Here is a 14,705-nt window from a genome sequence, read left to right as displayed (position 1 = left end):
CTAACTGAAGCAGCCAAAAGTTATTTAGAGTTAGTTTATGAAGTGAAAATTCTATAAATTGTAGTGGAAAGGCAATTTAATCTTAGTTCCAGATATTGAAATGCTCAATATACATTAAAAAAAAAAAACTTTCATAAAGGTTATTATTAAATACTTTGGAGAAAGATTTAGGAAAAATACTGCACATGCATTCAGTAGGAATCCCCAGTGGTTGTCTCATTTACCTCATTACACACATGCACGCACACACACACAGAGTGTTAATTGCGCTCCAAAAGAAAACTGCAGGCACAGACTGCAAGAAATTATGTGGGTCCTTCCCCAGTTCCCTCCTCCTGATGGACACCTACTATTCTTCCAAAAATTCCCCACAGAAAAAGAAAGTGCTAATTGTAGCTATCACAAAGTGTTTTTCCATTGTCACAGAAATTTAATTCCTAAATTTGAGTCAATGCACACGCAGAGGCAGAGACCAAGTAGAGGTTGGAGTGATGATGGATCCACGTAGCAATTCATTCTAGCAAGGAAAAATTAAACACACATCAAGAGTATAATTGCATAATTGGCAGATCCACTTCAAAATCTTGAAAAGCTTATTTTCAGCCTCTTAAAGCTAACTGATGCAACACCTTCCTATAAGAACACCATGTAGCCCAGGCACTTGTCTCCCATACCATAGAGTTACCACAAAATGCATTAGTTCCCACTTCAGGGCTTATTCTCTTACATTTTTCCAGGAACAATGCGGGACGACTTTTTGTCCTCAGAAGCGATAAGATGCTTAGCTCAAATCTCAGTACCTGTTAAGACTTGGAAGTTCGTGCTGTCTTGTACCAATCAAAGCTGCACAAGATGCTCGGGCATGTAAGGAAAGGGCTAGAACAGAGAACACTCTCATGCCACTGTATCAGTTAATGGTATGACCTCATCTGCAATATCAAAGGCAAGGCTGCATCTCAGAAAGATCAAAGAAAATAGTAAGAACAATCAGGACCTTGAAAAATCTCTCATGGAACTAACTTAAAAAAAAAACTTGCAGAACTATCACATGACAGATGTTAATTTGGAGAAAATTGGACAAAGAATGATAAGCCCAGAGAGAGGATGTCTGCTCTCCTCGACTCAAGACCTGAAAGAAATCGGTGTTAGCTGATCACCACTCATAATAAATCTTCCAGTTAGGAGCTAGCACTAGCCTCCAAGAGCAAGCAGGGGAGCAAACAGGAACACATTAGCACTGACAGCAATTGATCTGAGGACAGGTTGTGGGACTGCAGTTGCACTGGCAATACCAACACAAGAGGCTGACCACAAGTAGAGGACAGATCTCGATCCCACCTCCCAGGCTTGTTCTCCAGCATCACTCTCAGGAGTGAAGAGAGAAATGGTTAATGCATTAATTCCTCTAGGAGAGCTAAAGTCAGCCTGTACTAGTGGAAACTGTCCCTTTCTCCCTATACCCTAATACAAGTAGGACCATAGGAATGCATTTTCTCCAGGCCTGCGTACCATCCACAAGAAGTTACTCAAGCATTAAGGCAAGAACCAGCTTTACGCCCTCACATAACTGCATCACAGCCACTCACACCACCTCCTGCGAGGGCAAGCTTTAGGTGAAGCATGGCAGGCTTATGCTGAATTCAGGCCCCTGACACAGGTTAAGAGCAAGAAGGAAGCAAAGGCACATGCTCACACGTGGCCTGCAGTGCCTTCATTCTAAATAAGTAATTCTCTGCTTTACCATCTCTCCTTAAACACTATTCTAAAATGAAAGGGGAGCAGCATTTGTTCCAACCACGGCAGAACTTTAGTTTGCTTAGAAATAAAAAAAAAAAAAAGCAGAGGGCAGGCTGCAAAAAAATCACTCTGCAAATTACAGAAACTGTGGCACAGCAAGGAAGTACGCGCTTCTAATGGCCTCCAGTAAACAATACATATGCATCTTCTGCCTGAAAAATGTATCATGCAGCTAAGTGAACATTCCTCTGCAGACATTATTTTTGACTGAGGTACAAAGGCCCTGCTGGATGGGGAAGCAGACAAATCCAGGAGAGCAGGAATCCCTGCCCAGACAGCTTACAATTCACACAGACAAGGTGAGAAAAGGAGGGAAAAAGTCACAAGACGCAATCAGGGTTACAAGGAAAACATGCTGAGCCAACTTAACCGCCGGGAAGGAAAGACAACGTCGATTCTAGAAAAGAAATGTTGCTTTGTTTTCTACTTGTATAGGTAATTCTCAAGTGTTGAAAAATTGTGAAAAGGCAGTTGAGTTGTGCATCAGAACTGGGAAAAGAAACCCACTTACGCAAACTTCACTAAAAAAGTTAAATAAGGAAATAAAAGAAGTTTGTGTGAAATTTATTTTTTTATAATATTATACAAACAGTTACAGTTGTAGCAGTATTTGCAATTTTATGTATATTCATATCAATGAATCACTTAGCCTCAGCCTAAAAACCGTGTTTTCTGCATGCTGGAGTAACTTAACACCCCAACTTCACGGGGAAAAAACTGCAGACCTATCACATACTTCTTTACACAGACATGTTCTGAAGATTACTTTTTGTATCCATAGGTAAACTATCATTAGATTACACATAAACTATTGATTCATTTTCAAATCTTAGCTTAATATTGGCTAATAACCTGCCTTTAGAAAGAAACATTCATGTTCTTGCCACTTAGGAACAGGTGGACTTTCCTTTATTAATGATGGACTACTGAGACAACAGTCACGGGACAAAAAAAAATCATGGTTGTCAAAGGAATTAGTATTGCATTTAGAGGTTTTTATGCAACTTTTCTGTGTTTAGATTTTACAAAGATGCTCAACCACAGCTGACAAATGCTAAAAGTCATTACTAGAATGTACCAGTATCAACAGTTTTATGCCCACGGATGTTTTTTTAAAGCAAGAGTGTATCAGCAAACCCCTTGGTTTCATAAAAGGAACGTACAGATAGCTTTCGAAACTCCTGTGACACTGAACTAGAACTTTGGATTTATAATTAACAAATCTAATAACAGGCTTAAAAGAGCCTTGTTTGGACCTTTTTTTGTCAGAGCAATTTATTGTGACAGAAGATTATTTTATCAGCGTGGAGATAGCAATCTTTCTCTGAAAGAAGATACTTCCAAGGACTCAGTGTTTACAAACAAGCAGGAGTTTTCAAGAGAGAACATCTCATATATACACACAACAGGGAAAAAAAAGGATATACAACTGGCAGAGGTTGAGGATTTCACTTACTTAAAGCACTTAAAAGAAAATGGAGTTCCTTTGAAAATTCATCTCCAAGTGTGGGTTGCAGAGTCAGCTTTTTGAAGATTAAACAAATATGGTAGAGATTAAACTTCAATTTCTATTTCACCTGTTTGACTTTGGGTCCTTTCATGCTTTGGCTACATAAAATTTGGCATTAACCTGAAAGCTGAAAACATTTTACCATATCCAAACTCACAGGAGCAAGAAATGTCCTCTGAAGGAGGCCACAATATATATATTTTTTTCTTTTTTAAGACAAAACATACATACCCTTAAGTCTGGAGAGAAGTTGTCTGCCGAGGTGGAGACCGAGTCGGACGATATAGCAGAAGCAGATTTGGTGTGCGCAGAATGGTCCGAGTGAGAAGTGGAAGCGCTATAAAAAGAAACACCACAGCGCATCAAAACCATGCTCAAGAACGCTCAAAAGCCGACAAGTGCAGCCACTCACTTACAACCGTATCAGGCATTTTTCACTATTTCCACCCTTTCCATTCCCAGCTATTCAACCCTCAGCAGTGGTTTAAGAGTTTTACTCACCATTGCCACGGATTACCAAAGCGCACACAATTCATTACCAAATCTCAGCTCAGACTGAGCCAACGTTATCGCGATCACACACTTGATCAAATCCTAAATCACAGAAACTAAGGGCCTCCATTTCAGGCTTTCAGATGGGAGATATTAGTGCGCTGCAAGGGGATGAAAACAGAGAGACTCCTGAACGCATGCCAGCAGAACTCCAACCGTAACTTTACAACGGTGGGAGCAACTCAGAATAAAAACTCTTTCCATCACACATAACTTTCCTCCTTCAGGTGTAAGTACAACCCTCAGGAGAATTGAAAAGACTCTCTCAGCATACCTCTCTGGTGATACAAAGTGCAATTTGGAAATAGAAAAGCAAAACAGTTATTTCTTTTTCTATACAGTTTTTCTAGTACAGCTGTTAGCAATTAAAATAAGCTTATTTTATAGCATTTTTATACTGCGACCTCTCCTACAACCATAATTGCTTAAAATTAGCGTTTGATAATAATGCTTTTAAAACCCCAGATGACTGTAAAGAAAGTTTCTCCGTGGTTCATTACTCTCTGAAGCCACAGTACAGCAGCAAACGCTACCTGCACCGATTAATTCCCACACTCTTACTGACCCCAGAAAGGTTTTACCTGGGTGTAAAGACACTCTTAAGGATCAGCTATCAGGCTTGCAAGCCTAGGCTTGGCCGAAGCAGAATACCAGGCGGAGTATTACCGTTACTACTTGTATTAATTAGACTCGTGACAACCTAGAAACAGCTATATCTGAGCTTCCAAAGGGCCTGGAGATTTGTTAATTGTCTGAAAATTGTTTTGCTGCTGGTAAACAGCCACCGAAAGGCCAAAATGTTCCATATTTATTGCTGTTCTTCGGAGTTTGGCAAAGTATTGCACAGGCAATGTTAAAAACATGAAGGACTACAGCAAAATTGGGCTCTTGTTGGGAGTCAGTCCTTTCTCTCCAAGGATTAAAGAGTATTGGCAACCTCTTTCATCCTACGACGAAGAAACATAGAAATGGAACCTTTGGGAACAGTAAAAAATTATTTAAAATAAATGATACTGGTGTGCCAATTGAATAGCACAATTCCACTGAATGCATTTGTTGTACACGGTTCAACAGCTAATCACTCAGCTTTCCAACTTGCCCAACTCTTGCGGTGTTGCTGGGTAAACTCATGTCATTTCGGATGGACAGTTACACTTGTGCACACAGCGCTGGCTCACACTGCAACAGCCCCAGGCAGAAAAAATCTTACACTAAAATAACAAGAACTGAATCTACAAAGCCTCCTGTTCTTACGGATCAAAGGGCCTCACACGTACACTGAATTTGTGTACAGTTTCACATTACAACAAAATTGATATAAAGTGTACGCTGCTGCTGAATGGGCTGCTCACGTTCCCCTCTCTTCCTCCTCCTCTCAACCTGGGCCGCACACCGCTGCCATCTCCATTGCGCTGGACAAGCATCACGGGATGCACGGTTCAATTTGCTCATCTGGCGGGGCAGTAAACTATTAATAAACATGAAGAGAGTCTCCTGTTGGATAATAGGGCTGATTGGATTCATTACATGGCCGTATAAATCATCAGATGCAGCAGACGGAGAGGGAGGGAATCTGTATCTGGAGATGATGAGGAAGGCTGAGAGCACTTCCGCGCACAGCAGCCTGCAGGCATGCTAAATTAGGCTTAGCACTAAACCACATTTTTACATTACTTTAAACGAGCTCAGACCCCTGGATGTGTCCCTTGAAACTCCTTTCAGCCTGGTTTCTGCACGGTCAGCCTTCCCCTTCCCAGCGTTCCCCCTCGTGTTTGCAACTGTTTAATTAATTTGATTTTTAAAAGCGTGTAAAAAAAAAGAATCACACTTAATTTAATCATTCCACAAAGCAGCACCAGTTTACTGTACAGCAACCCATATGGAGGTGGTACTTAAAGTTACCAACGAAGAGCAAGCAGATACTGTAGATGCCTTTATCACTGGGTGACAACCCTGACTCCTGTCCCTCCGTCCCCACCGTGCCTTCTCCCGTGCCGGCTCCAGCCGGGGGAGCCAGAGGCTCAGAGTAAGCCTCCAGAAGCCATGCCTTCTAGCTCCCTCCTCTTTCAGGGCCCAGAATTCTGTGTATTTAAATACATTTTACAGGTCAGCAACTCTGCTGAGTTTACAAGTCATTTAGCACAGGTGTAAATAAATAAGCAAGGGGCATACCAGCAGCTAACCTGGCCCGTGTGCACCACGCAGGACAGCTTACTCACTGAGCGAACATCGCTAAACCACTGAGCACAGTAACCTGTTAATAGAAGCATTTGCATCAAGAATTTCACATCCTTTAGTCACAGAAAAGGGAGCTGGAAAGGCTGGAAAGGTTTAATGGAGTGTGCTAGCCTCTCTGCCCCAGGCTAGGAGAAGCTACACCCAAACAACACCCAAGACCTGTCTGTCTAACCTGCTCTTAACAGCTCCCAGGGAGGGAGAGTGCTAACAAAAGGATCAAAATTTCACCAGTTTTACTGCTTATACAAGTTGTCTGTCCTTGTACATTCTCAGTGTCTACCTAATACACAAGCAGAAATTATCTAATCATTGTTGACCAAAGATTTTTATGAAATTGTTAATTAATTTCACTTTGGCAGGCTGAGGGGCAAACTGCTTTACCCAGGGAAAAAAAAGAAAAAAATAAAAAAACCCATACCAAACAAAAAAAAAAAAGCCAAAACAAAACAAAACAAGAGACCCATACTCCACAGAATGTCTGAGCTTTTAAAGTGTTTCGTGTTTGCTGATCACACTTGGTTTCAAGCGGGTTTTAACGAAGGAAAGCACTTGCATTTTAGAAGTGGATTTTCAAAAGCTCCCCGCACCAGCGTCGCTCTGCTCCTGCAAAAACCACCGGTGAAGCCTCCCTCCAGCAACAGCAGCACGAGCTTTTGGGAAGCATCGCCTGCATATACAGCGAACAATACCGCTTGGATTATGCGGCTCTGCACAGTATGCATAGGTTGCATATGTTTGGCTCGCTGCCTCTGTTCTCCTCATCCATCATTTATAGGGAGCTGAGATGGAATGAAGGAGCAGACAACCGAAACGCCGCTGGCTTGCAGCTCCCTCCTCTTATCGTTGTCAGGCAGTTGCGCGGCTCCAGCTCCACTGCTTTGCAAACTAATTAAACTGATGTCCCTGCATGCACATGAGAAGTTTATTAGCTTCAGTGGTTTAGCCAATCTCGAGGTCTCCTCTGCTGCCAATGCAAAAGGAAAGATCCTCAAACCACGCGGTTTCATATGCCTTTGGGTGGGGAAAGGGGGAGAGCGTCCTGGGGGCGACACGCAAACTCAGAGCAAGGAGAATAGAGCTCCCTCCGTGCTTTGCCACCAGCCCTTCTGCATCATCTTGGGCAAATCATTTACTCCTGCTTCTGTCATGGCTTCTGCACATGAACCCAGCTTTTGCCAATGTGAAGTTAAAGCTGTCTCGTACAATTCTTCTGGCAGCAGGTCGGGGTACTGCTGGTATCAGTCTAAAATGCTGAGGACCCCACCAAGGATGCTCTGTTCTCAGAGGGACATACCCCCAACAGCTGAGTTCCACCAGTAAGACAACCCAGAGCAAACCTGAGTGATAGCAGGAGCATGACGGTCAGACGCAACTGCTGGGTTCAGGGCACCTGACAAACACGTGAGAACACAGGAAGGTTTGGCCAGATTTCAGCAAGGGTTAAAAATCACTGGAGCTTGCCAGTCACTGCTAGCTGAAGGTCTGGTTCAATACAGCTTAATAAACGTGCAAAATAACTATTATTATCTCTGAACCTCATTAAGGTTCTAGGAAACAACATATACTCAGGTTCACAAAATACTTTGAGCTCTTCCTACAGGAAAGAAAGCGAATGCAGATGTTCCTGTGAGGAATCTGTGAAGACCAAGGACCTCCTGGAGCATTTCTCTTCCCACGCCTCAGGCCCAGGCAGGTCCGCACTGTTCTTGCCGATAGATGTCTGTGTTAAGTGCCAAAAGAGACCCATACAACAGTTCAAAGGCACCTCCGGGGAAAGCACCTTACTCCTGTGACTGCCATCTCCATTTACTCCTCTCCTTCCTCCCTCCCCATGCAGAAGTGGGAAACAGGTTTAGGATGCAATTAGCACTGATATATGTCTTTCATTTTAGTAATTATTTTTATTATTTAAATGTATTTCTTATGGCCAGATTTTGAATGATAAATGAATCCAAATGAGAGCTGTTGGCACAATGGTCTTCTACAGTATCTGCATGCAGTATTAACCCCTTGGCTATATGGAATACATATACACAACTAATAAGAGAATTACGATGGAAACCAAGCTCAATGACTCAACTCCTGATAAAGTGTTCATTGTTATTATCAGGACTATCCCACAACACGCCAGATGGTTTTCAAACATAATTCAGACTCAGACAGATGCCCTCCGGTGATTCTTGTTCAGGCAATTGAAAGGTATTACTGCATCCGTAACAGAATTGAAGGTATGCCAATATGCTTAGCTTAAACTGTCAACAACAAATGTAAAGAAGCTGCAAACAGAAGTGTCTGGGACACGCAAACTTATCCTGTTAAACTATGAAGGTGCAGGGGAAATATTTTGGAGGAAAGCAGTAATAAAGTCTTAAGCCACTTCAAAAAGTATCATTAAATGGCATCTGCCAGAGGCATCGAGGCAATCTCTACCCTCAGACCCTTGCAATGTAAAAAATGTGATGTATGAGAAAGCCAAGAAATAAAAACTTGTAGTTGCCATTTGTTGTGCCAACTGTTACAGAAATAGTTTGACTATGAAGTTATTGCGTTCCTAGTGTAGAGAAGCAACAGTTTTCCCTGGAAGGCGAAAGCACAAGTACAGCTTCTGAAGAGGGAAATTTGACCTCATGAGGGTCTGAGCATGACACAGTGAACTCAGGTCAGGTAGAAGATAAGCATGAAGATACAAGGGAAGTGCCAGAATCAAACTGTGAAGCCCTGCAGCTTTAACCTGATGCAGACAAATGCACCATTTATGCAGGACTGAGTTCTCCTCCCTGTATCCTTACCCCTATTGTAGGGAATTTAATAAAACATTCTTTGTACTCCAAACCCAGGATATTTTACTTCACTGTCTCCACCCTCCAGAGGAAAGAAAAACTCCTAGGAGATCTCCACGAAGAGCTTTCTGTGAATGTCAGGCCTAAGGATGACCACGCTACACAACCTCTTCCCTTAGGCCATGTGACCCAAGAAGAAAGTCATGACAATCAATTTCATGTATCAAATAAAACTTCACAACAACTTCTGGCGAAACTTGAGACAAAGGTCATGACATTAATATGAGGAGTGATCTGGCTAAACCACCTCAGCTTGTTATTGCTGAGAATGGTTATTTCTGAGCAAGCTCTTAGAGCTGTGCCTCTTTCTGTTCAGCAAGAACATAAAAAATACACACATGTACACCTTCCCAAAGATAAGAAACAATCCTATGCAGAAAGGGACTTGGTACAATGAGGGTGGTGAGACACTGGAACAAGTTGCCCAGAGAAGCTGTGGATGCCCCATCTCTGCAAGTGTTCAAGGACAGGTTGGACAGGGCTTTGAGCAACCTGGTCTAGTGAAAGATGTCCCTGCCCGTGGCAGGGGGTTGGACTAGATCATCTTTGAAGGTCCCTTCCAACCCAAACCATTCTATGACTCTATGGGTAGCAAGTCCCCGAGAAACTACTGTTAATTTTTGAAGACACTTGTTCAGACTTAGAAAACTAAGGAAGAGACCTTTGTCTTCCTCCAGAATAAGAAAAAAAACCAATAACCCAGAGACAACAACAACAAAAAAATCAAGTTCCGATTCCTAAAGTTCGCCTCCTAAATCCATGAGTGGGAACCTGCGCATGAGTCAACAGCCAGAACTCCGTGAAAAACTGATGGAACAGGAGGGAAACACACCTCTGGAAAATATGCCATTTTTATTTACAGCATATGCATAGGGCCCGAGGACACCTATTTTTTTTGTAGCAATGTCTTAAAATACTAACCTGGCCCACTCCTATAAATAACACAACCAAAATGCAGTCAGTGATGATAAAGTCACCTCTCTAGCACCTTCTTTATGAATATTCCTTCCCTGCCAGTACAACAAGTAGCTGCTTCATTGCTTGCAAAGGTGTGCCAATTACTCAGATGCTAACTGGCATGAGCTGCTCACACTATTTCTTCTGTTTCAAACCCAATGTCTTGTTGAATAGTCACTGAACTGACATGGAAAACAGGTGATAAAATGCACCACTGATAGAGTTTCTGATGCAGAGGTCATAAATGAGGAAAACACTGCAGAGGGCAAATTTCCATTTCCTCTCTTCCTGTTTTTTTTTTTTTTCAAAGTTTCTCATTATGTACATTCCTAAAAATTAATCCAGGTGAAAACTGCAAATTAGTGATGACTAGTGGCAAATACAATTTAATTTGGAAGCTCCAGATGCCAAGAGAGCAGGATCCAATTGGTTCAAATTTAAAGCAGGGCCATGAATAGGAGCACCTGCAGCACTTGGGCACTTCTCTTAAAAGTATAATGACACAGAGGTAGTGAGTACTCCCCGCTCACTTCCCAAACTCAAGCTGACAACTCTCCCTCCTCAATACTTTCCACACTCCTGTTTCTTTCAGAGAAGGAAAAAGAAATACTGAAAAAACTTCTGGGTCACATCAGAGCAGAGGGAGACAAACTGGTGCTTGTTCCCGATGAATATGACTTTGTCCTAGCTAGTACTGGCTGAACTGGCCTGGGAAATCCAGCAGCTGCCCACATCAGGCTCTCCCATTTACAGCAGCTCTCTGTGGATCTGTGCTAAGGCTAAGTAGTCCCCACAGTCCTTATCTGTGTATATATACACCTAAGCATACTCAGAAGTCCCTCGTATGCCCCTCTTCGGACAAGCACTTGAAAGCACAGGTGGCATCTGACCGAACCAGGGCCTTGCAGCAGGAGCCGGGCTCTCTGCGCTGGCTTCCACTCTGCCACAGGGCTGTAACAGGCTCTGCTACTGTAAATTAAGTTTCAGCGTCTTAACACCATCTCTCCCAGGACAGGAATCCCAAATCCCATGCTCGGCACTGCGCATGCCCATAAGAGGCAACCCGTCTCCCGGAGAGCTTACATGGACAGACAAAGGAGTAGTATCTCCAGCGAGCAGTGACTCAATCTTAATTCTTCACAGCGAAATAGAAAATCAAAACAAGCTTATTCTACTTAGACAACAATACCAAAGAAAACTACCTATAGCATATATGAGATGCATCCTTACCCCCTCCAAGCACCCAGCACCCTCTTTTTAGGTACACGCAGGACAGACAATTGCTACATTTCAGAAGTATATGGAACTCACAATTTTTCTAAACATTTAAAGATGCCATTTTAACCTCTGCTTGACCTGTAACAATCCCAGAGGGGAAAAAAAAAAGCCATAAACAAATATGCTTTTGAAGGAAAGTAAAACGCTTAACTACCAGGCTTCCTCTGGCATTCAGAGGAGGCAGACAGTTATATAATAATGTACCCTTCTCCATTCAAAAGGGCTGGCAATGTCAGAGCTTAACAACATCTTAAAAAGAAGCCATTTCAGCAAACAAATCATTGTGCATGTGTGTGACAGACCTAAAATAGCCCCCCATACCACTTGCCTGAATGAAAAAGATTCACTTCTGTTGCCAAGCAAAGCCGGGTCTCAGTCCGACTTCAATGTTCCAAGGGAGGAAAATATCATTTTTCAAAAGTTGATCCTTCTAAGTAGCATCCTAAGCTGAATATATAGTACATGTTTTCCCATGAGCCATAAAGAGAATGTCCTATATTTTGACCGTGAACAAGCTTTTCTAGGAATGCAAATTTTGCTCTCAATAGTTACACAATGAACTACAGTGTCACAAGCACTGTTCGTGCTCCATTAGTCATTCTTTTATTATTTTTTTTAAACAGAAATTCACAAAAGGCCTACAGTGTGTGTGGAGCACTTGCTAAACAATAGACTGATTGTTTAAAATATTTGCAAGATTCCAAGAATAGAAGGCCAACACCCAAAGACAAACCAATATGCAGCACGTAATTAATAACAGTGAGCAGCCCACAGTATCATGCTTCCATGAGTCAAACAATCCAGAAGGTGAAAAACAGGAAGAACATCAGCTATCAGAGGCCTGAACCGATATCCTCTGATCAGCACATGGAAGGTAACCACAAAATGATCTGTATTCACGAGCGAAACAAAAGGGGAGTTAGGTTTTTAACAAGCTCCAGGCTAGTATGGGATGGTGCTCAGCTACAAGGAAGAAAACAGAAGAAAAAAAAAATATTTTTCAAGAAGTCGTTAGACTTCTGCAGGGAACTGACATTTTACCTCTGTTTCACCAACTAAATTTCAGCCCATATCTACAGAGTCCAAAATTAGTTACTACTCCTGAAAACAGGCTGATAATCCAGTACTTTGGTCTGATTCCAGTTCCAAATGGAAATGTTTGGTTAGCGAAATCCACCACTAGCACACGCGCCTTCGCTTGCAGCATTAGGAGTTTGGGCAGTGAGTGGTGGGCAAGGCAAGCAACCCACCTCCTCCAAGGGAGAGGTGATGGAAAGGCAGCCCAGCCGTTCTGGCTCTGCCCTAGTGCTTGGGAGAAAGGTTTGACAGACTTCCCAGAGATGGTGTGCACGCCTGGGTCTGTGCTCCAAAGCTTTGGGGTTTCCAATCACCAGGACAGACCCTTAGCATCGAAAATAAATTAAGACTGTAAGGTGAAAGGGGGTTCAAAACACAATCCTGCTTACTGTCAACACAAACAAGGTTGCCTGCTAGAACAGTGCTCCCACCCACTCATCTCTGCGCCTTCCTACACATTAGGTTATTGCTATGCTTTTTGGGATCATTTGGGGTTGTTCAGAAGGAGCTAGTGCCTTTGTTTTCAAATATGAGATGCTGCAGAGGGCAGGGGGCAGGACTGAACTAGAAGTGAAGAAGATTCTGCCTACCCCCCCAAGAAAACAGTATTTCTAGGTCAAAAAAACAGGCTGAGGTAGAGAAGTTCCAGCAACTCTGTCTTCAGATGGTTGAAGAAGTGCTGCACAGTGACACAGAGAAAGCCATTAGAGAGATCACTGATTGACAGGACGTCTGGCAAATGATCTCTCAGGCCGTGATGAATCAGCACGTGTCCTGACCTGCACCTTTCTCACCTGAACAGCCCACAGCCAAGGGGCCCTCCATGCAGCATGGCTGCCTCTAGCAAAAAGGCAACTCAAGAATCCAAATCCAAGTGTTTCCTGGTGCTACAAGATCACCCGTGTCTCTTAGCCCTACCTGTGGACAAAGTTGATTCCAGGGCTCGGGACATTTTATGTCAGAGAAGTAAGAGACCTGGGTGGTGCTGCTATCTCCTACATCAGAGCAACCTCGGATTTACCACTGCACCTCACAGAGAAAGAGGGCTGGCAACATCTAACTGTCTGCACAGGTACTTTGAATGCAGACAAAAGTCATGATGGAAATCCTACATACAGTTCAAAACCACCTTGCAGTTTACCAATATTTATATTTACCATATAAACTTTCACCCTCTTCCTTTAAAATATATTAACCCAGAAAAAAAATATACAAGTAAAAAAATTACCAGGATTTTGATGCAAATTCAGACAGTCCCATGATAAGTTGCAATAACAACTGCAGAGTCTGAGAGCAAGGAAAAGCAGAAAAAATGAAAACCAATACAGGATATAAAATCTTTTGTTTTCTTGTTAATTTTTTTTTTTTTGAAAAAAACTATTACCTTGATCAAGGAAAGAAACAGAAATAATATTTACGTTAGTAAGTACTGACCTTAGGACAGAAAGGAGAACTGGATAAAAAGACAGATATAACTCCTCTTTTACTATTTGTATTCTGACAGTGCCTTAATTCCTAGTTACGTACTAAGAACCAGTTATGTATAGTTCAACCAAATATACATACACTTTCCACAGTTCATGTGCTGTCTCAATTTTTCTTTAGATTCCTACCTATTTCTCTGTTTAAAAAACACCTTAGTTAGAACGTAACACATATTGTTAAATGTTCTGATTTTCTTTCAAACACACACCACACACACCCCTCACCCCAATAAACCAAACACCCACAGGAATTAAAAATACCAGCGATTTACTCATCAATGACATTACTTGTTCCATCCTGGGAAAAATCAAAAGAATGAGGAAAGAATATATAAATACAGCCAATCTGGAGAGTCTTGTATCACCTAGCAAAACTGACGTGGTGTAACACCTTGATCAGCTTTCACAGACACTACGCAGCTGCGTGCTCTGCCAGACTCGGCTCAAAAAAGGATTGGGAACAACTATATTCTGTTGGCAGCCCAGCCCCTGCATGAAATTGGTCCCTAGCAGAGTCTCAAAGCTAAAGTAAGTCAAGTGGTCAATAATTTGGGGGCTTTATTTCCACAAATTCAAGCTAAGATGACACAGGATGTTTTCAGAAACATTGAGCACCTGTATCTTGTCACAACTTCCAGAGAGCTCAGCATCTTTGAAGATTGTGGTCCATCAGTCAAAGTCCCCAGGTTCAACACTCATACCTGGGACCCGGTTTACCCATGAACTCAGTCCCGTTTATTCTCTAAATACAAAGCCCAGTTTCCAAAGTGCTCAGCAGCCGATGATTTCTATATGGCCCAGATTTGCCAAAGAGCTCTGCACACTCATTCACCCCTCTGGCCAGTTGTAGGGTACATGTTGTACACAAAGGTCTTTCAAGTTCTTCCACCTTACAACAAAATGAGGCACACAAAGTTTGCAAGCTCATCTGAAGACTTTCTGTACATCAGTCCTCATTCATCTGAAATGAGG

General features: G+C 42.3%; 1 protein-coding gene across 1 annotated transcript in view; it reads right to left on the bottom strand.

Moving 5' to 3' along the window:
* The window catches only part of MTMR2 (myotubularin related protein 2), a 62,361-nt gene that overhangs the window by 37,247 nt on the left and 10,409 nt on the right, over nucleotides 1–14,705 (bottom strand). Inside the window, exon 2 of the mRNA XM_075140107.1 lies at nucleotides 3,539–3,644. Coding sequence (XP_074996208.1) covers nucleotides 3,539–3,644 — 106 coding nt within the window. The remainder of the gene's footprint in view (nucleotides 1–3,538; nucleotides 3,645–14,705) is intronic.

The sequence above is a fragment of the Calonectris borealis genome, chromosome 1 (assembly GCF_964195595.1).
Source record: "Calonectris borealis chromosome 1, bCalBor7.hap1.2, whole genome shotgun sequence".
In the NCBI taxonomy this organism is placed as follows: Eukaryota; Metazoa; Chordata; class Aves; order Procellariiformes; family Procellariidae; genus Calonectris; species Calonectris borealis.
The sequence above is the reverse complement of the archived record's forward strand: the minus strand, read 5'-3'. Positions and strand labels throughout refer to the sequence as shown.